General features: G+C 37.0%; 1 protein-coding gene across 4 annotated transcripts in view; it reads right to left on the reverse strand.

The window, feature by feature from the left end:
• Positions 1 to 23,255, reverse strand: part of cdk17 (cyclin-dependent kinase 17) — a 98,664-nt gene that overhangs the window by 14,572 nt on the left and 60,837 nt on the right. For 2 of the 4 annotated variants that reach the window (XM_012958403.3, XM_018091901.2), the window contains exons 4-9: positions 21,413 to 21,577; positions 13,493 to 13,626; positions 3,699 to 3,824; positions 2,345 to 2,401; positions 1,637 to 1,751; positions 500 to 594 (exon numbers count right to left, since the gene is read on the reverse strand). In XM_012958403.3, the coding sequence (XP_012813857.1) occupies positions 500 to 594; positions 1,637 to 1,751; positions 2,345 to 2,401; positions 3,699 to 3,824; positions 13,493 to 13,626; positions 21,413 to 21,577 (692 nt within the window). 4 annotated transcript variants of the gene reach the window in all.

Here is a 23,255-nt window from a genome sequence, read left to right on the forward strand (position 1 = left end):
GCAAATAAAAGTACAGTACTCAAAAGTGGCACATGACTGTAGAACATCTGTGCTCTCCGTCTGTTGCTGGATATCCAATTCTGTCCACAGCGAAATGTTGGTGCCATAAAGTTCTTGTCAACTTTCCATCACATTAATTTACAGAGAAACTAAAAGGACTAAGGCCAATATCTGAAGACATTCTTATTCAGCTAGGTTCTTAGTTAGCATGATAATATATTCCAAAGAAGCAGAACATAAGGCTGTAATCTACTTCCTGGTTTCTAGCCCAATACATATAGCAGTTTACTCCAAGTGGGCTTGGGGCACAGATGTACAGACAGAGAGCTCTGGCCACAATTTATGCTGGGACACTTGTTAAAGGTCACAAAGAGTTGCCAATGACATCTAAACTACAATTAGCAAAGTGATGTGAGAGACAACAGGGAGGATTAATTTTAAGTGGAATACATTCTAAACTGGAAAATTTGATATCTCTTGCATGTGTGTGTGTACTTACCAGATATTCGAAGACAAGCGTCAGTGATTTGTCCGTGTGGACAATATCATGTAAAGTGACAATGTTTGCATGCTTTAGGTCCTTTAGTAATGATACTGCACAAGAAGAAAAAAAACATTTCAGTTATCCCAGCCCAAGGTAGCAGGTAAGGCACTAAAGCATCTATTGCAGGGTGGTATATATCTATCTATATATAGCATGAAATAATCCATGGCCGGCACACCCTTAAAATTCAAAAAAACATTTTTTATTGAAAACTCATTGTTTAAAAACCAACGTTTCGGTCCTCATTAGGACCTTTATATTTATCCTTGATAAAGGTCCTAATAAGGACCGAAAAGTTGGTTTTTAAACAATGAGTTTTCAATAAAAAATTTTTTTTTGAATTTTAAGGGTGTGCCGGCCATGGATTATTTCATGCTAAATACTCAGATTTTGGCTGTGCACCCCACAGAATATTAAAGCCTTGGAGTGCAGACACCATCAGGACTGAAAGAGATATATATATATTAGATATATATATATATATATCTATATATATCTATCTATATCTATATATCTATCTATATCTATATATATATATATAGCAAGACAGTGAGCCGCACACACAGGGACTTAGTTAGAAGACAAAACATTTTTTTATTAATGGGGGTTTGTCCCTGAGGAAGAGCACAGTTGGTGCTCGAAACGTTGGATTTTTTTCATTAATAAATTTTTTTTTGTCTTCTAACTAAGTCCCTGTGTGTGCGGCTCACTGTCTTGCTTTATACATGTTTTTTGCAAGCACCCGGGGCAGTTGATTATTATTAGGGTGTGCTCTGTCTTTTTCTGTGTATATATATATATATATATATATATTTAAAACAGAAAAAAAAAACCTCATTCCTTTTAAAAGCATTCATTTCTTTTAAAACAGTCAGCTCTTCTCCAGGTTTGTTTCACCTGGATTCTGCTACAGATTCAGGAGTCAGAACTAGCAGATCAGAGTTTAAGAAGGGACATACAGATACCATTAACACCACTGTAATAAATGTATATTGGAAAGTTGCATTTGAATTTTATTTTCTCTCACTGAGCAAAAATAATTCACGGGCTTGCCCCTTTAATTGTATTAGGCACAGATACATTAGATTTTACCTTCTCTAATAGCTGTACAAGGTGCTCCTTCTTCATGTTCCAATCGAATTTCTTTTAGCGCAACAAGGTTTTCTGTCAATTTACTTCTTCCTTTGAATACTGTTGCGTATGTACCCTGTATAAAGTTACAATGATTTTGGTATTACTCAATATACATGCTGACCTTTGCCTATGTAAGTCACAAGCAAGATTCAACATGAGGTAATAGATTTATGATTTCAGATTAGAGGTAAATATAGCAATAAAACATTGCAACAAAATTGAATGACATCATTTCAACAAGTGCTTATTTTTGTCCAGCCCACTTGTCATATAACTGCTCTGGCTTTTTATTTGTAAATTTATCACAATAAAAATGATGCTTAATTTGCTCCCTAAAAAAACAAAGTGCTGGATCATCTTCTAGTATATATATATTATATATATATATATATATATATATATATATATATATATATATATATATATATATATATATATATATAATTAAAATTGCTATGTTAAAAGGTAAAATGCCCAAGTGAGCCTTTATCTTAATACTCATCTCCTGAATTCTTATAAGTCAAGTGGCCCTTGGGGGTTTCCAACCTATTTTGGAGGAGGTGCTTCTTCTTTATGTATTGGCAGGTACACAGTAATAATATCCTTTGCTGAGCATGTGGCTGAAGGAGTCACTTTCATTAAAGCATTAAAACAGCATCTACTTACCTCTCCAAGTTTTTCCAATTTGACATATGTTTCCATCTTGCCAAAGCCAATTTCTGACTGCAAGGCAAAAAAGAAAGATAAACATAAATATATGAATATTTTTGTTGGAAGGGCCACAGTATATTTTAAAGAATAGAAGCTTAGATTGCTTATTGTTTCGAAAGAACAAAGAAAGAGTAATTCACTGGGGGAGTGCCAATATGTTAGACACCACTCACTGAAATCTCTAACATTTTCCCTTAAGGTGGCCACACACGTGGCGATTTGGGATCTTTCGTGCGACCATTGGTCGGCCACTAACCGTTCAGGGCTGAAACGGCAGATAAGGAAGTAGAAACAACAGGATTTCTACCTCCTTCTGCTGATTCAGCCCTGATGGCAGATTTTGCTCAGGCGCCTTCTATGGCGCCCGATCAAAATCTTTAAACCTGGCCGATCGGCGAGTCAACCGATATCAGCAGCCTCCTGCGATATCCCACTTGCCATACAGGCACCGAATATCGTACGAAATGATGTTTCGTACGATATTGTCGGTGCGTGTATGGCCAGCTTTAAACAGGAGCTAATCCTTAAAGAAAAAATGCAAGAGGTGAGGTTCCTTCCAACTGAGTGCTGCTCCACCATCATATCAGTATTTCCCAGTGATCCCTTGCCCTGTTGCCAGACTTGTGCATGTGCATTGTAGTAAAAATGTTCCTAGCTAAGCGCAGAATCAATTGCACCAAAATACTTAAATGAAGGTGTCGCAGCGCAGAGCCAGTGCATTTTTTTCTTGAAGAAAAGTACTAACATAGAACATAAGGTTAGTGATTTAATTCACTGGGGATGCCCTGCCTGCTTGTGGGGGCTACTATACAAAGGACTTTTCTTGCCATGAGGTTTTCCACCATTGGCACGATTTAGCTTTTAGAAATAGGACTGCCATATTATACAAATTTCATAAATAGTAATATTGATTGAACCTTGCTTTTAAGCCATTGCCTAAAAACTGCTGCACGTGATACAAGATGTAGCAGAATTAACAAAAACTCAGCCTGAGAATTAATGAAGGGACAATAAAACACTATAAAAAGGCAGTTAACATAGTGAGGATGATTGATTGTCTTGTATTTATTCCTACGGGATTTTTATAAGCTTATTTATCAAATGGTGAGTTCTTACTTTCGCCCACTGATAAATACACTTTTAAAATTCCCATAGGAATGAATAAATTGTGGGTGAGCACACATTCTACCTACTTACCACACACTGGATATACAAGAATAATAAATAGAAGTTATCCACACCAAAATAAACAGATTGTATCCTCTACTTAGAATGTACTAAAGTAGGTCAGAAATGAAAGAAAACTTACTAATGATGCTCTACGTGACCTTCTGCTCATAGGTTGATCAAACGGAGGACTGTTGATTTGCAGCTTTTCCAAATATCCATCAGGTATCCTAATATCAGCTGGAAGTGACAGCCTCTTGTTCAGGTCCTGAAACATAAATAAATTAATTAATTTAGGTGATCATACCTTAAATGCTATGTTTGAGATGAGTAGCATTTATATACCTATATACCCTAATAGGAGGAAGTGCTGTATTTACTATTAAATAAATATGCAGACATAAATACTTAGCACTACATAGACACACAAAAACACCAGCAGTATACCTGTCTTTTTGGCCCAATCAAATAACATATGCTGTGTGTGTGTGTGTGTTTATGGACAGCAAAATTGACAGCATATGTCAAATTCAATATTCAACAAGCACAAATGTTAAAAATCTTTTTCCATTCCTTAAAGAGCTTTCTTCAGTTCAGTTTTTTTAACTAGTATATCAGAAAACAAAAAAAAAAACTTTTTTCAGTTTCTTTTTAAATAGGGCCTTTCACCCACACATATAATAAAAGTTTTTTTTTAAATTAAGCATAAAACCCAAATTCCTTTTTTTTTTTTTATCAACACATCCATACCCATTATAAATGCGTTTAAAAATCCCAGCTGTCAATCATATATTGCCCCGCCTCTATGCCTTAGATGCTGCTAAGAAATGTACCAACTAATGAAGCAATGTAACAGTTTAGAGAGCCAATAATCTGCCTTACTGATCAGCTTTACCACAGGAAAAAAAATAACGCTAATACATTCTTAAAAATCTACCTTAAAAGAAAGCTTATATTTACTAAAAACATACATTTACATATACATTATCATTAACATAACTAGAAGTTACTCCACACCAGAGCACACCAGCCTTTAGAAAGATAATCTAAATAAAGATAAATAGATAAACTGCATGTATAATGCCAATGAAAACCTCATGTGAATTCTGACTGTTGATAAACTGTGCTCTCAGTTATGACTTTGAATATGACTAATATCAGTGAATTGCCCCATGGATATCCTTGAACTAATTATATTGTAGAAGGGAGGTTGTTACTTCTATTATGAATTCTGCATAATGACTCTCTTGCCTTCAAAATATACAGTTAGCTTAATTACATTGTAAAGGTGTGTTTTCGTGCAAGAAACAGGAAAAAATATGTTCAAAAACGAATTAGTGAAAAAATTATTTGGAAAATAAATTACAATAGTTGCATTGAAACAACTTCTGCTTTAAGCAAGAAATCTTAAGAAAGCATAGCCACACATGTAATAAAAGGCACTTTGCCCAGGAGCAGCAACCCATAGCAACAGGTGACCAGTAAATGCTACCTGGTGATTGGTTGCTATGGGTTACTGCTCCTGGGCAAACTTTTATTGCCTTTTATTACATAGCCTTGAATGTCTTTGTTACAAAGAGAAACTACTACTCGACTGCAAGCTATGGTGAATAATAAACTAGCTAATCTGAATTAAACTGCCCAGGTACAAATTTGTCTAGTTATGATAAATGAGTCTCATTACTCTCTTACAAAGTAAATAAAACCATATCTTGGCAGTGCCTTTTCTGGGGCTGCTGCCATCTATACAGAAATATCTCTTTTGCCAAATCACTAAATCTCTTGATATGGGGGACAGAGGAAAACTCTGTATGCTCTATGTATTTCTGTGTACATAGAAAATATAATCAAAGCACCTTTCGCTTTCTATTTCAAGCAATTGTTTTCTTTTCAAATTAAAGGTTTTAGTTTAAAGCAAAGAAGTATTCTATCTCCAGCAGGGAGCAGCATAATCCCAGCATAAGTCCTGCAGTGAGAGGAAAATCACCATAGATGAATATAGGAAATAACATGAAACCCCACAGAAGAAACCTGCTCATGCACAGAGAGTACCTAACAAATAATCTAACCCTCTGAAGTCTTAGGGAAAAAAAAAAATTGTGATTTAGCATGATACAGAAATTTTAGCAGGAGCTGCCCTGGGTATTGGACAAGCATTCCTTTCAATACTGCCTAAAATACAATTCTCAGTCTTTTCTCTTGGTTATTTTCCTCTACATCATCCTTAGAGTACCATTTCTACCCTGTCCAATTAATATTATACTGTACTCTACTAATCCTTTAACACTAATGTACTAGTCACCTTGGTTAAATTAAAAAAAAGCACGTTAATGCAGGCTTTATTTTTAAGATTATTCTTGTAGCATTTGTGCTTGTTAAAGCTGCCAACACATTATTAAAGCTTTGATGTTTCAAATGCTTTGTACATAGTCTACAAATAAATATGACATTGGTCCATTAATAGTAATCACCTGCTACAAATAACTTTCTCTTGTTTCAGCAAGCATTTTCGCTTCCAGATTATACGCCTATTTGGAAATTGGAAAACATTAGTTCACTGACTGCTGTATAGTCTGGGATTCACAAATCACACATACATACATACTGATAAAAATCAGTTCTAAAGGGTGTTGGCCCATTAGTTTAAATACTAAATGCCTGAAACACAATGACAAGGATACAGACGTGTGATGTAGTAAAAATTTTACTTGTGCTTGAGACTGGGGCAGGGACAAAGATAAAAGTCTAACATGAAAATTGAACTTTTCTGGGCAAGAGATTTTTATTAGCAGGGTAACCAAAGAGTCCTAAATGCATGATTCCATATGGTGAAGTCAAATACAACCAAATGTAAAACCAGTTTTAAGACAATTGGAAACAAGTGACCTCATAGGGTGAAGACACACGGAGCTACTAGTAGTGGTTACTTCTTGTGGCTACTAAAATAAACAATGCTGATCATTTACTGATAATTGTCTCTATGTGTGTTTGAGCAGAGGCAATTCTCAGTATTGTCATGGCAAGGTAATTTCTGGAGTTTACTAGTCGTGAAAAAGTAGCTGCTACTAGTAGCTCAGTGTGTCTTCACCCATAGGCTGATGAATGCTTTTGATACAAAAACAAACAAGTTGATGATGCAGTCATACTTTAACAAAAGGTTTGTAAATGCCATTTCTTTCTATACGATCATTGGCGGAAGAGAACATGAGAAGCAGATTTATTCAGTGGTCAGTTTACATCTGTGTTACTGTTCAATGCGTATACAAGTATGGGAGCCATTATCCAGAATGCTCGGGACCTGGTGTTTTCCCGATAAGGGGACTTTCTGTAATTCAGATCTCCTATCATAAGTCTGCCAAAAAAAAATATTTAAACATTAATTAAACCCAATATGCTTGTTTTGCCTCAAATAATCTTAGTTGGGATTAAGTACAAGGTACTGTTTTATTATTACAGAGATAAAGGAAATCATTTTTAAAAATGTGAATTATTTGATTAAAATGGAGACTATGGGAGATGGCCTTTCCATAATTCGGAACTTTCTGGATAATGGGTCCGATACCTGCAATACAAAAATCATGTGTTTGTACCAGATTTTGTCCAATACCTGCAGCTTATTTCCTACATGTCACACTAAAGCCACTCATAGTAACTATTTTTTTTTTGAGAGCTGCTAAACAGAAAGGTAAGTAATTAAAAAAAAACCACACACAAATAATAGAAAAATAAAGATGAATTGGTATTGTCTCAAAATAGCACATTCGAAAGGTACTAAGGTAAACAACAAATCTTAAGAAAATAAAAATGTATAAACAACTTGGAATTTTGCAATGCCTAGATGAAGGTGTTTACATTTTTGATTGCAGAATTAAGGTCGTACAATCTGCCACTAACCGTTCAGGACTGAAACGGCAGATAAGGAGGTAGAAACAATAGGATTTCTACCTCCTTCTGCCGATTCAGCCCTGACGGCAGATTTTGCTCAGGCGCCTTCTATGGCGCCCAATCAAAATCTTTTAACCCGGCCCGATCGGTGAGCATCCTGCGATATCGGTCGACTCACCGACTTGCCATACACTCACCGAATATCGTACGAAACAAGGTTTCATACGATATTATCGGTGCGTGTATGGCCAGCTTATGTTTGGCTAGTAGCCAGTGTCCTGAAGGGTAAGTATCCAATGAAGAAAGAATACTTAGAGTGTGGCTTGGCATTGCTGGGGCAGGGGAAGAACCATTCATTGCACGGAGTAGTGATTAGAAAGGCAGAATAACAAAGCTATGCGTACCATACGCACTCCCCAATACTAGACAAAAGCTAGACTAAAATTGTCTGTATTTATATATGCCTTAAAATCATTTAAATCATTCAGATTAAAGTGAACTAAAAATAAATACAGGGAAATGGCAAAACAACATTTATAAACACTTTGATAAGAAGATATCTGGTCAGTGAGTGTGGGTGAACAAGTAATTAATCAATACACAAATGTAAACTGTTTGACAGAATTAAATCTCAGGGCACAACTGCTTATAAAGCATATCACTTTGGTCAGTTATTATACCTCTACCTACAGCTCCTCAACAGTGCTGTCTTTGCCCATGCTGGGCCTTTTATATGTACCTATGGCACAGGAACCATAAATACTAGTTATTTTATAGCCAAGATATTCAGCAAACAAACTGAATGAATTATTTTTCTTTATTTATACTGAACCACCTAATACTGAGGCACTTTACAGAGATAGGTATGATGCCCATTGGTCTCTGCCCCAGTTGAACTTAAACCTTAAGGTTCCAAATCACATTCACACATTATCAGGAGAGGGGCCACTTAACCTTCATGCATGTATGAGAGGAAACAGGAGTAGGAAACATACAATCTCCTTGCACAACTGATCCAAGGGCCTTGGCGTTGCAAAGTGGCAACTCTAATCACTGCACCACATTCAATTAAGGTATCTTTACATGGGTCAATAAAAGCTGCAACATAGCTCTCCAGACTGTGTTGGCAGATTACTGGCCAATGAACTGGCCCTCAGGAAAGCCTGCCCAACCAATATCTAGCCAAAAATCATCCAGATTTGAGAAGACTGTCAGACGAAGGCTGCATTGGTATGTTGATGTGCTCCTTGCCAAATGAATACCTGTAGGCCCACAGTATGAGAATCACTGGCCCACAGGACATAAGGTGATCTTGCCATAAGAGCTCTCTTTAATTGAATGGGCAGCTTTTGCTCTCACTATTTTTACATGCCGTTTTTATCCGACAGAAAAACCATCCCAGCTACAAAAGTTAAACCATTTTTCTATTGAGGTTTATGTAGTTACTCTTTTTTGTTATGTACATGTCAGGTTGTGGCATGTTATATCATACAACATCAACCAAATAAATCTGTGTGAGGAGGTAATTCAAAGATCAGTAAATCCACCCAATAGAGTCTGACACTACCTAGTGTGAAGGAATCCTGAATCATGCCAGATGTAGGCTGAACTCTCCCTGTGCACACTCATAAGAGCAAGAAATATGACATAGAGAGCTGCTATACTGAAGGCAGACATTCCAGTACAGCTTGTTTTTCTTGTTCACAAAAGAGCAAATCAGTTTTTGGGTTAAAGCCAAACATTTTTAAAGGAAAAGGTAAAAAGGTCACCAGATTGAAAGACTGCTCCCAGATTGCTCAGCTTATCTTAAATCACCTACAGAGAAATATGAAAAATACAGAAGGAGGAATAAAAGTATTAATCAATAAGGGTTTACATTTTTGCTTCCCAGTTTAGATTGCACAAGAGAAAAACCTATACAGCATTAAGGTTCCGTTACACCACTGAGTCAATCAAGACTTAGATCAAGATTTAAGGCACCAATGTTAGTAATGCATGTCTCTAATGATCTCTAAAAACACATTTATTCAGAGAAGCTTACCCTAATCTAGTTTAGCAACACCCTGTGCCACACCTCTCACAACTCTGGTCATGCCCATTCCCACACCTTGTGTCTCAACCCTTTCTCCTTGTAGATTGTAAGCTCTTTTGGGCAGGGCCCTCTTCACCTCTTGTATCGGTTATTGATTGCTTTATATGTTACTCTGTATGTCCAATGTATGTAACCCACTTATTGTACAGCGCTGCGGAATATGTTGGCGCTTTATAAATAAATGTTAATGTAATGTCTCCCACTTTACCGAATGGATAAAACTCGGACTGAGGGTGCTGGAGGTTGCAGTTTATAACCAGCAAGAGCACAGAAAGTGTAAAATAAAAAGTAAAACCTCACACATACAGGATAAAAGTATACTAACAGCACATTACTTAAGGAATCTAGTTAAATAAAAAGAAAATTGATACCATTATCTATTGAAGCTCACAGGTTGTTTTTTTTTTCATTTTAACTGTTTTGGTTGTATATGGTATTGATAGATTGTCCAGAAAGAGTATTAACCAGAAAGCCCTAAGAAATTAGGGGAAGGCCATTTCACATATAAAACAGTACCCGGGTACATGGTAACTATGCAGCATGAATCCATATTTGTGGCAAAATTATCCAGTTGGGTTGATTTCATTTATTTTTATTTTTTTGGGACATCTCATCTCAGAATAGGAAGTTTTTAAGTTGCTAAAAAATATTACTACACTGTGACAAAGAACTACAGAGATAGTGAGGAGAATTGAAACTGCTAGAACAATGCAAACTATTCAACAAGTTTTAACATGACGTGGCCAATCAACAATTACGGCAGTTTAAGTGTAGGTACTGACTGAGCATACTGAAATTTAGCATATTTGCACCATGTTACTTCGATCAGCCAAGTACATGTAATGCACAAAATGAATAGCTATATCTAAAAAAAAGTACAAGACACTGGGATTGATCTTGGTTTATGACCAGTTATACAGATAAGCTTGAAAACATGTAATAAAGAAAGATACATTAACAGGATGCTTCTCATTGGTTATAACTTTTCCAAGTAAATTAATGTACCAATTCTATTTTATTTTGTACCTGAAAACAATGTGTGGGTTGAATTTCCTGTTGGTTGATTTGAATAAAATTGGTGCTTCGTACTGTATCTTAATACAGTACTTGGAAAAATATAACTTCCACAGGGTTCTGACTCATGACACAATGCTGCAGGGAAGCACTTCATTCCCCAGTGAATGCTACTTTACAATGTTCCATGTTTATGCAGACACATTCGGCCCAAGCAGTACCTAAAGGGCTGATCTGTAGTTCCTGATAATTCCTGGTGCACTCCCTAACCTAAAGTCAAGTGCTGTTGTGACTACAACAATAGCATATTTAGCAGTAGAGAAATTAGGTCACGCTCATTAAATATCTGCCGACTGGTGTGGTACGTAAGGTAAAGGGGAAGGATGGCTAAGTGCCAGATAGTCAATATTAAAGGAATGTTTATGGGAGACTAATTACATTCTAGAATACCCCCTGCTGTTAGGGAAAATTAATACATTCCAGATTGCTGTACCCATAGCAGTCTGGGTAGTGGAAAAATACCTTTATCTGTTTTGACCTCTAAAGAAGGTGGTGGGGAAAGGGGAGTAGAGGGAAAAAGTCAGCTGCCATTAGTTTAAACCATAAAATGTAAAGTTCACAGAAAGCATCTTCCAATAATGTTAATTATGGGGGTTAGCCACATGACCCAATATTCACAAATTGGAATAGACAAATTACAGTTTGCAGCCTCCTTGTTGTAGCTGGAAAGCATCAATTTTCATAAAGAATAAAAAGTAACCTACTTAAAAATGTCTGGAAAAATTCCCCAAAAATGCAAGAACTACGTAATGTCTAGTAAAACTGAATTGCTTGCCTTTTGCCACTTTAGCCAATGTAACTGTATAACATCTGCCCAACAAGCACCTCAAGTGAAGTTTTCAGATTGATTATCCCAGCTAACGAAATTTAGGTGAAAGGAAAGAAATGATACATGTATCCCAGGGAATGATTTCAAATATCCAATAGTATCTGAGGCAAAAATGTATGCTAGGAGGTTAAATTAGCAATTATCGCCTCTTTGGGGGTTTAAACAAAGCCTGCAAGATCCACAGGATATTCAGTCTCACAATGCAACTGTGGAATTTCAATGATGCACTGTCAATGGGGCGTCTGTATCCGTGCAATATAATTTTTCTGAAAAGCCAGAATGTTCTCCAACACTGAACAATCGTGGGGGAGTGACAATATAATACAGATTCAATGGAAGGAGAAAAAAGAGAAAGCACTACACAGTTCATGTAATAGGAGACAAAAAATATCTATATATATCTATACAAAACCTTGGGTCCCAAGGAAAAAAGTTATATCAAGTGATTACATCATAAGTAAGAAAATAACCTGTAGCTATTATACTGTATGTCATTCCCAACTAAACGGTTTATGAAATGAATATTTCTGGTGGTGTTCGTTCAGTTAACAACTGTGTTGGGGATGACAGTGTGTGATGGTTCTGCTCTATAATAAAGGTGTTCATTGGGGATTATCTTAATTGGATTAGCATATATCCAATTAGCAATTTGAGATATCCATATTTAATCCTGTTACATATAGGAAAGTCTACAGGATGACAGTTTTTTTGTGGCATAAATTGAAATATGTTAGATTTATGCAACAGCCAGTTATAGATAAAATGGTAAAACTGTTTGCTATTACAGAGATACTGACACCAGATATTAAACCTCTATGAGGGGGCTGGCATATTTGTGCAGCAGGAGTCCATTAGCATTAGAAACTATAACTGACAGTTAGGTTTAGGAACTTCAAGTAACAATTACTTATAAAAGCAGACCTATCACTAAAATATAATCAACACGGCCTATAGATAACTTTTAATGTACATTCATATTTTGAAGAGTCTTTTTTTTTTTAGTGTCGGTACTACTTCAAGCAGATTGCCAAGGTACTTCTCCAATCTGTCCAACTCCAAAGGAATTTTGGAAAGGCCAGTGGCATCATCACCAATAACAAAGGTCAAGTTTGGTGGGTAAAGATATAACCTGGAGTGCTCAGCAGGGTGCAACCCCAAAGGAGTTTTAGGGTCTTACTAAAAAAGTAAACTTGAAAAAGGTAACGTCAAGCACTCCGGACAGCAGGATGTTCTTCTAAAACTTGATCTTTATTTACCCATTTAAAAACATAAAATGCCTTACTTACTAAAAAAGACCAAGCATCCTTATACCAGCTATTTCATAAATCACATAGTGCATAGAGCACCTTGCCTTCAGGCATCAATCAGCTCTGACTTGCAAAATCTCTTCAGAAGGGCCCGCTGCTCAGCAACTGACCCAGCAACATACCTAGCTGCCTCCCAGCCCCCATGCCTTCTCAAGTGCATGCATGTGCCTGCCTGTACAGGCAGCAGGTGGGCACACTCTTTGTAAGTAGAGTGGCTATGGAGGAAGCTGACCCTGCTGTCTGAAATCACCCCTTCACCAGGGCCCACCATGACTGTGGGGTCTGCTTCCTCTATAGTTATGCCACTGAGCTGTTGGTACCTGGAGAGCTAAACATGCCAGAAATGTAAGATAATAGTTATTTTAGAGATGTAAGTATTAAACCAACACAAATTTGATATTTTGCATTGTCTGCATGAATCCACACAACTCATTTGGAGCATTCAAAATCCTACCACAGCTTTTAGGATATCATCCTATGAAAATCAATTATTTGACCAAGATATAAATGATTTTATACTAGAGAATTAACCCTTCATAGCTACTTGAGAGTCCTAGGGCATGATGTTTACATGCAAGGTGGCACTAAAAAATTACAATAGAATATACAGTATGCTTTTACAAAAGCAACCCCAGAGGCAATTTAAAGCAGTATAAATGTACCACAAAGAATGGTTCCTAAGGAGGTTTTATAGGAGGCCATTAAAACAAGCACACAAATAGGCATATAGCTGTATAGACCTGTATTACCTCCATTGAAATGCGCCTGTGTATTCGATTTCTGAGGCACACTCCTGTTGGTGACTGAACTTCATCTGATGATGTCCCAGATGCTTGGTCACTTTCACCATCTGATCCCATCTTTAGGTTTTCATGTACTATATCTGAAAAACAAAATGGGGTTAAGAAGTAATGCTATTGCTGATGCTTTATAAATACATGGTGATCATAATATCAATAATCATAATAATAATAAAATAATGCTCTACAGTTTAAAAACGATAAAAAACCCACCAAGGCAACACTGAGATGACTATCTTATTCAAAGTTCATTTTCATGAGATTATAAATTTATTTTCACAATGTAATGATGAATATGCTTTCCTTGACAGATTTCTAGAAAAGCCCATATCCATCTATGCAACCTATATAGGTGTTTTTTTTTACCTAACAAAAAGTGGTGCTTTAAAATATGGCTTTGCATAATTTATAGCAATGATGCACAAAATACAAAATATGAAGTTATATACATTAGTTAGAGCTCCCATCCGCTGCTTTTAGCCCTATAAGTAGAACCTCTGCTAAAGGGGATCTATACCCAACAAAATAATTGTACAGCATTCTCTGAAAAAAAGTTCTTATAAAGTGCACTAACAAGCTAGAGTTGCTGACAAACTGACTTTCAAATACAGCTGTTGGACCCAAATGCCCAGCATTAGCAGTCTAAAACTGCTAAAATTTCAGGAACAACAAATGTAAATTGCAAAAATGATCCAAAGATCAATTTTTTTTGGGCTTAGATACCATTTGAAATGGATATACATTTTGGTTATTACTAGAAATGGGATATTAAACATTAATACCTGTAACTATTAGTTACTCCCTCTACCAGCTGCAGGTAGATGTCCTCTAATGATGTTAACCTTATAGAATATATCCCTCTATGATATAAGCCTAAGGCAAAGGTTTAATTTTTTAAGGAACACTTGTTTAATAAATGGAACGCTCTTGTTTAATAAATTCCCACTGACAGGGCAGAAAGACATACACAACTCTAAATGCTAAAAAATAGTGCAAAGCAAAGGTTACAGGAGGTTAATATAAAATATCCCTTTCATTGACAAAACAAACTTAAAGTAGAATAGATAGATTACGTATTTTATTAGGTGGGGGTATTTTCCATGCCATCATATAATGCACCAACTGTAAGGCATTACAAAAGATATGATGACAAACCCAAGTTGCATATTTCAGGGAGAGAGCCTGTGCCATGTTTCTCTGAGAGGCATTATGTTTGTACAAGAAGCAATTTAAATCATCCAGCAGTACAAATGATTCTTTTGTAAGTAATAGCATTCCATTTTGTTGCAATTACAGCACAGAATCTGAACAGTAGTTTATAGAATGATTGCTGTTGTGTGCTGCATGGATTCTGCTTGTGTTTGCAGAAGCATTTTCATAAAGCTACTAAATTGGCTCAAGTGAAAAAGAAAACACAATACAAGTGCCACTTGTTTTATGAGCATAATGAAGTAATAAAATAGCTTGTCTAAAGCTAAGGGCTTACAGTCAATACATTAATTGCAGACACCAAGCTCCCATAAGAATTCACAATACTTATTTTGTCAGCATATAATGCACATGAATGTATCACTTCTTTCTAACAGGGGCTATAAAACCCCAAGAAGAGCCACATTTAGCCCCCAGCTTTCCGGATGGAGTGTTGTGTCCAAAGTGGCTATTTTGACACCCTACTGTAAACAAACTTTGCTCAATTCTAAAGGGTCAAGCAGGGGGAGGGACAGGCGTATCATCCCCTCCAACCCCTAACCTTGCATGTCATTCCGAGGTGCCCCCATCTGGCTAAGGCAGGCAGTAAGAACAGGGCAGAGAGAATAAGGGATAAAAGTTGAACCAAGAATTGACTTCCAGTCCGGTAAAATTACAGCTAAACCTTTTCCTACTGTGGTATTCAATTACCTGTCTGATAAAGAAAGTTCTTTGAATAAGAACAATAACATGTAGACCAATTGCTCAGGTTATGTCATGTTATGACATTTATAATGTGTGTGTGAACATAAGTATTCTACAATTTTGTGCCTGAACGCGGGTGGACTCAATTCTTCATGGAGAAGGGACAACGTAAATGTTTTTGGAGCAGAGGGGCCGATTCTCAGCCCCATGTGGCATAGGCCTTACTGTTTATGGCCAGCTTTATCATATGGCACTTAAAGGAAAACAATACCCCCAAAACAATGTAGGTCTCTATAAAAATATATTGCATAAACAAACTCATATGTAAAAGCCTGCTTCATCTAAATAAACTAATTTCATAAAAATATACTTTTTTTTTTTGTAGTATCTAAATAGAAAATTTTAAGAATTAAGGGCCGTCTCCTGGGATCATAGGATTCACAGTGCACACACAAGGCACACATACATGCTAGGCCTCATCAGCCAATGAATGGACAGAGTGCTGTCTTTTGCTTCCACACTTCTTCCTGTTGCAGTTAGAGCTGCATTATTTCTGGTCATGTGATCTCTTAGGGAGCACACAGCCCATCACTAAATGGTGGCTCAAGGGAAAGGATGTAAAAAGGCAATAATTTCTTATATATACCAGTTTGGTGAGATTCCTTAATAGGCCACTTAACATAACATAAACCATCTGCTGGCTAAGTATTCATTCTGGGGTATACTTTTCCTTTAAAGGAATGTAGCTGTATGCACCACATAAATCAATAAGTGTTTAAATGCAGGAGAGAGAGAGAGAAAAAATAATATATAGTGTAGTATTTTTCTGTTAATGCAAAAAAAACTTTTACTTTAAAAAAAACAAAAAAAACCTTTTTTTTCTTTCTTTCTCTCTTCCATTTAAACACTGGTTTGTTGCAATACACAAATAGGAAGATTGGGGAGAACATTTATAACTGGCTTTGGAGTAAAGTGTGGGATAGGGACGCTTATCTTTGTGTAATAAATAAATAAGGTGTGCTCGACATGTAGGTCAGCTGTAACTTATAACTGAATTAAGGAAAACTATAACACCAAATATAAAGTCTCAAACCACATGCAGGGTTTCTATAAAATTATATTGCATATATACAGTCCATAATAAAACACTGTTCCATCTAATTCTAAATAAACCATTTTCATGAAAATTTATTTTTCTAGTAGTTTGTGCTGTTTGATAATCACTTTCAATCAGTGCTATTGCAGCCCAGGCCACCTTGTTCCCCCCTGTGGTTGCAGGGTCTGCTGTATTGTAGCTACAACACTCACACAATATACCTGATTCCACCGATCAGAACCATTTCCCAACATCCTGTACATGCAACACCACCCTCACTTTGTCCCACTATGAAGTGATGGATTCTGGGATTTTGTGTTGGACAGATTCTCTGGACAGCAGAGAGGCTTTCAAGTCCCAAAATTAAACACATCACAATAGAACATGGTAGGGAGGGAGGTGTTGCATTACACTTAAGGGCTCTGGCACACAGGGAGACTCGTCGCCTGCAGCAAATCTCCCTTGTCGCGGGCGACTAATCTCCCCGAAATGCCATCCCACCGGCGAGAATGTAAATCACCGACGGGATGGCATACGCGGTGCCTCTTAAGGCAACTTTTTTGGATTTCGGGGGAAATAGCAGTGCCGCGTATGCCATCCCACCGGCGATTTACATTCTCCCCGGTGGGATGGCATTTCGGGGAGATTTGTCGCGGGCGACTAGTCTCACCGTGTGCCAGAGCCCTAAGGGGGTGGGGAACAGATCCTTGTGAACAGAGATAGACTATCATGGTTTATTCTCAATCTGAGAAATCAGGTATATCTTTATATACAAATAAATTTATATTTAAATCTGGAAACTCAGTTTTTATGCACCTTTTGTACATAACCCAAACTGTATAAGCTTTTGTAAAAAACAAGTGATAGGTATATTTTCCCATTTAAATTGGCCATAGACTGGGTCAAATGGACTAATCTGGTCACTGGCCCATTCACTGAGGTCTATGGAGGCCCATCAGATGAGGACCATGTCAATGTGGCATTGCAGTACAGGTCCAAAAGAATTTTCAACACTGTTAGAAAACAGTCAGACAGGCTATTCAGTTGGTCCAATACACAGGCTACAGAGTGTGTAAAATTCACTCCGTGTGCATGCACCAAGGCCAATCTGACACATTTATCAAACATTAAAGTGGAGAATCCTAAAAGATTTCCAGCACTTCAATATTTTCCCTAGACATCAACACTTTTCGGACAGACATATTGACACGTTTATCAAAGAAGAGAATTTGCTAATACGTGTTCAGCTGATTTAAGTATGCAATTGCTTGTTAGAGCTCAGCAGCAGTGCTGATCTCTAACACCCTTTAATAGTTATTCCACCACTATTTAATTTTAACTTTTATAAATATATCTCCTGAAGTCTAACGGTATGAGTGCTTAGGTATGAGAAAATAAAAACATCAAACCCATAATATTATTTTCTTAGGGAAGCTTTTCTGGATAGAGGGGAAAGGCTATTCTGTAAATACCTGCAGCATATAAGTAACAATGACAGACAGGGTTTTAAGGACTAATTTTTCACAGTAAAATGTCAATACTTAAACAGCAAGGCAAAAATTTTGTAAACCCACAGCAAATGAATCACTAGCACATTTCTAAAAGTCAAATTATTTAACATTGTAATACACAAAGCTGTATATAAGGAAATGGTTGATTTTTTTTCTAAAAGAAAAAATGGAAATTTGTCTTAAAGTTGCCACCCCTGGAACATGCCGCCTTAAGGCAATGACACACAGTGCTGTCGTCTGCATTTTGTCACAACTACCAAATGTCATAGACAATACAATATGGAAGTTCTCTTTCAGATACATTAAAGGAGAAGGAAGGTGCAATGCACAGTAGAGTAAGAAGCCGAACTTTAACAAGAAGGTCAGCATTTTTACACTACTGTGCATGCACTGGCCCCAGGAGAGGACTGCTCGCTCGCAGCTACCCTGGGTAGTTGTGAAATGCTTGTTGTCCTGGGCACACTGGAAATGCTTGGTGTGGGATTATTTTTATGTTCTCTATCTATAGACCAGCATATATGATCAGGGTTTCCTTGTCTGTTAATGAAAAAAAAAAAAAAAAAAAAGTGTTTCTGAAAAGCACCAAAGTTGGCTAGCGCATAGCAACCTTTACACTAATGCTTGGAGATAGTGATCTCTGCGATCCATGCGATTGAGGGCAAAGTTTCCTCTAAGGCATGCTCCACACACATTTTGAGGCAAGTGCACATAACAAATAATTTTATACTTATTCTGACATATACTTATTCACACACAGTTTAAAGGACATGTAAACCCCACACACAAAAATGCCTCTTCTTAAAATCTTTCAATACCTGTCACACTGGTTGTCTACTTAGAATTCCTTCTCCTCCTGTAACTCACTTGGCACCCTCACACAGGAGTTTGCTTTGGCTGTTGGCTCCTGGGCATGCTTGGTTCTTCTCAGCTCAGATTACTAAACACACCCTCCATTCTAGCAGCCAATAAAAAGATGGCATTGCTGGTTCCAATAGAAACTCAGCTTTAGCCGTCTGCTGCTATTTTTTCTCTTAACCTCCTCTCTTATGCTCAGCTGAATCACTACAATGCTCAAACAAAGCAGAACTTTTTATCAGACGGTTCTGCCTGTGTGAGTCTGCATTCTTGATGAAATTTATGCTGAATAAGGGTGCACGCTTGCTGTTTGCAGATTTAAATGTAACTGATGATGTACTAGAGAAAAAAATGGGCATCAGGAGAAAGCTGTTTTAGGAAAATGTGATGGTGCTGACAAACGGAGGGGATATATGCAGTAAAAAATTATGCCATATGGGTGCGGGAGATGTTCCCAACTAATATACATTGTAGGAAAATGGGAAAATGTAGGCTTTACATGTCCTTTAAAAAGTACACACACACAAACACACACGAGAAAAAAAAATAGAGGGAACACTGCTGGGGGGACACCGGTCTGCACAGTGCAACTATACCTTAAAGTTGGTACAGCAGCAGTGTGCCGTTTTAAAGGAAAAGTAACACTAAAAAATTTTAATTAAGAATCTATTCTACCCTGCCCCAATAATTGCCTTATCCTGCACACCATTTATTATTTTGAATGCTTTATTAGAAAATACCTGCTAAAACTTGGCTTCCGGTCATTTGAAATAGGGCGATAGGGTTATGCAGGCAGAATCCACTATGCGACGATCGATTGCTCGATCCTAGCCCGACTCCTTCCTATACAGAAGGAAGGCAAGGATCGATCAATCGATCGTTACATAGTGGATTCTGCCTGCATCGCCTATCACCCTATTTCAAATGACCGGAAGCCAAGTTTTAGTAGGTATTTTCTAATAAAGCATTCAAAATAATAAATGGTGTGCCGGATAGGGCAATTATTGGGGCAGGGTAGAATAGATTATTTAATTAAAAATTTTTAGTATTACTTTTCCTTTAAAGGTAAGGATACACTAAGCAGACTGACCACTTTCCTCCGCAGGTGTTTTTAATAGACATGGAGGAAAGCGGATCCATCCTCAGGTGCACAGATCAGATATCGGCATGAAAATGCATACTTTATTGTTTTCATAACGATATGTGCTCTGTGTAGCTTCTGTCAATGAAGCTGTGGGGGTGTACAAATAAGACCGCATACACTTTCCTCCACATCTATAAAAGCCATCTGTGGTGGAATGCGGCCAATCGACTTAGTGTGCCCTTGCCCTTATTACTTTGTTTCAGTAGTCACAAGAGTAGAGAATGTAAACAGTTAAACAGATGAATGAACAGTGAATTTAATAACAATTACAAAAAACTAAAATAATTTATACAGGAAAGCTAGAAGGGTGGGGGTTATCAGACCCTGTCCATCCAAGCCCTTTGTTGCTAAAAGTGATCTTTAAAATAAGTTAAATTAGTCATCACTGATTTCAACTTACTTGCTACAAAAATCTTTAAATGCCCAGAGGTGTTGGCTACACTTTGAACTGTGGACAGAGGTGGTGGTGGGAGGAGGTGTCAACCTCAAAACAGCTTTAACTAGTAAATTAGAAGTGTAAACACCACAAAAGCAGGCACAATACATTTATCCTGGAGTATACACTTTGCCAATTGCACTGGATATGATAGTGTGTTTGGTTTCATATTAGACAAGGAAAATTGCAACTCAGAATGTCAATACAAAGTACAGGTATATGGAGCAAACCAATATTGATTACCCAAGAAAAGAAACACCAGTTAAAAATGATTCATTCTTCTTGTAAATGAGCAGGCAACGAATTACACATTACCATTAATTGTCTCAATTAAGTGGATCATTTATCAAAGCACTATTCAGTTTTGGGTGTTGGTTTGTGTAAAATGCTGCAGCATTAAAATATGTGTTCTGCTTGAAAACATATCTGATTTGTCTACCAATATTGATGCATGCACGAAACAAGGAAATAATAGAAATGTGATATGTACAGTAAGACTGAGGCTGAAAAACTCTCCAAAATACATGTAAACACATAAAATGATACCAAAGTGCCAGAGGCTTACAATGGGCTGGGGCGAGGTTAAGACTCACAGGAAGGAAGTAGAATGAGTTACTGTATGGGCCAAACAACACAGGACTGTGTAACTTGGGTCAGTAAAGCTTTTGTATGAGTAGAAAGAGCATTTGCCTCACTAAATCAGTCAATTATTTTAGCCTTCATTGTTTGATAAAGCAGAATGTCTGGGTATGGAGGAAGAAGGTGATAGCTGTAATGAATTTAAATAAAAGTCACCCTAATATGCTATTTGCAATATTCACATTAAAGCCTACAGTAAGTGAGTTACAGCAGTCATCTTCCAACCACAAAAATAACAAGTAAGGATAGCATGATCTGCTCCTCCACTTGTTGTTCAGATTGTAATAAAGTTTACCTAGTCTGCTCCCATTCCTTGGCATGGCCATGAACGAACCGAGGCTTCCACCTATTACACTATGGGGTCTTCTCAGCGGAGGCTTCTTGAAGGATCCTGTATATTGATGGAGGAAGGAGTGCATACTGTGAGACGTTGGAGGCCTGCCATTCTTCACAATAGGCTCTACAGATCCCAAAGGCCAACAATTTCATCCCATTAGAAAAGGAAAGATTGTGGAAGAGAGGTGAAGACCAAGGGAAAAAAGACAAGAGAAGTGAATTACTAGACATCCACACAAGTAAAAACACCAATCATCAGTACCTTTAGCAGAGAAAACCCATTCTAAATTATACAGATATATTCTAATCATGCTGTTGGCCTTGGGCTGTTTAGTAGTTAGAGAGCCCTAGAATGACTATTACAAATACAGGACAGTACTGCATAACTTGCAACAATCTACTAGACTAACATTATGTGGCTTTCTGCTGCTTCCAAAGGCAGGAACTTATTTTATGTTCAAAGAGAGATCATGAAATTAAGCAATACTTTACATATCACTCTAATTTTTTAGTTTTGAAATAAATTGCCACGTAAAAGAAATTACTGCCATAAGTCTAGTAGAGTGAGAAAAAGAAATAAATCAACAGTCATCAAAAGCATAAATGCTGGAAATTCCAGAAAATAAAGAGCTATGAATATAAGGGAAACCTTGGAGACACAAGTAAAACACAGAAAACATAGTATGGCTCATTATCTCATGGGTTATACCATCCTAAATCAAAGTGATGTGCTTTTTATTGAGCTTTGCTATACAACACATAAGTGCAGTTTGCTTTTTAAAAACAAACAATTTAAATGGAATAACATAACCAAGAGCTATTTGAAAGTACAGTACTCCACTTCCTTTAGAAGGTTTCCTAAAATAAAGGCAGTAGGCAAATATGATCTTTAAAACTAAAATGCACACAAACACATGAAGATTATACCCAGGTTTGTTGTCTTCTTTAAAAGGGATGATATTAAAACTGCATTAAAAGTGTTCCCTTTCAGAGACTTCTACAGGTCTAATTCAGACCTGAGGGTATATATGGTGGGAGAATGCGAGAAATACCTACATGAAACATTAGTAAATATGATAGGAGCAAAGCCCACACCTACGTATATGCACTTTGCAGATTTATCTGCTTTGGCTTTCTTCCTTTCATATTTACTAATATTTCACTAAGAAGTGTGTGTCTGGACAGGACGGGAAAGGAAGAGCTGTGCTTAAGGGTGTAGCTTGTGTATGGATATTGTAATAATTACATTGTGTGCTAATTAGACCTGGATGCTGTGGTTTTGAAGACATTTTGAAGACATAAGGTTACCAGATTATGTGGAAAATCAGGGACTCTTCGAGAAAATCTAACTGCAAGTATAGGGCTTACTGTCTAGAATTGTCAGGATCCGGGTGCTCCAGATAAGGGGTCTTTCCATTATTTGTATCACCATACTAAAAAATCATTTAAACATTAAATAAAAAATTAAATCCCAAAAGGATTGTTTTGCCTCCATAAGGATTAATTAGATCTTAATTGGAATCAGGTACACGGTACTGTTTTATTATTACATAGGAAAAAGGAAACCATTTTAGACTTAATTCTTCTAGATACTGCATTTTAAAAAATTAAATTATTTGATTACAGAATGCCTTGCTGTAATTTTAAACTTTTTGGATAACGTTTTTCTGGATAAGAAATGCCATACCTGTAGTAGGGCTGGACTAAATGAATTAAAAAAAAATTGAAGCTGTATCATTTGTTTGCAGGCTTTCAGCACCCTCCTAGGACTTTAATTAGGCAGGGCTGAGGTCAGCCGAAGT

This window comes from Xenopus tropicalis, chromosome 3 (genome assembly GCF_000004195.4).
Source record: "Xenopus tropicalis strain Nigerian chromosome 3, UCB_Xtro_10.0, whole genome shotgun sequence".
NCBI lineage: Eukaryota > Metazoa > Chordata > Amphibia > Anura > Pipidae > Xenopus > Xenopus tropicalis.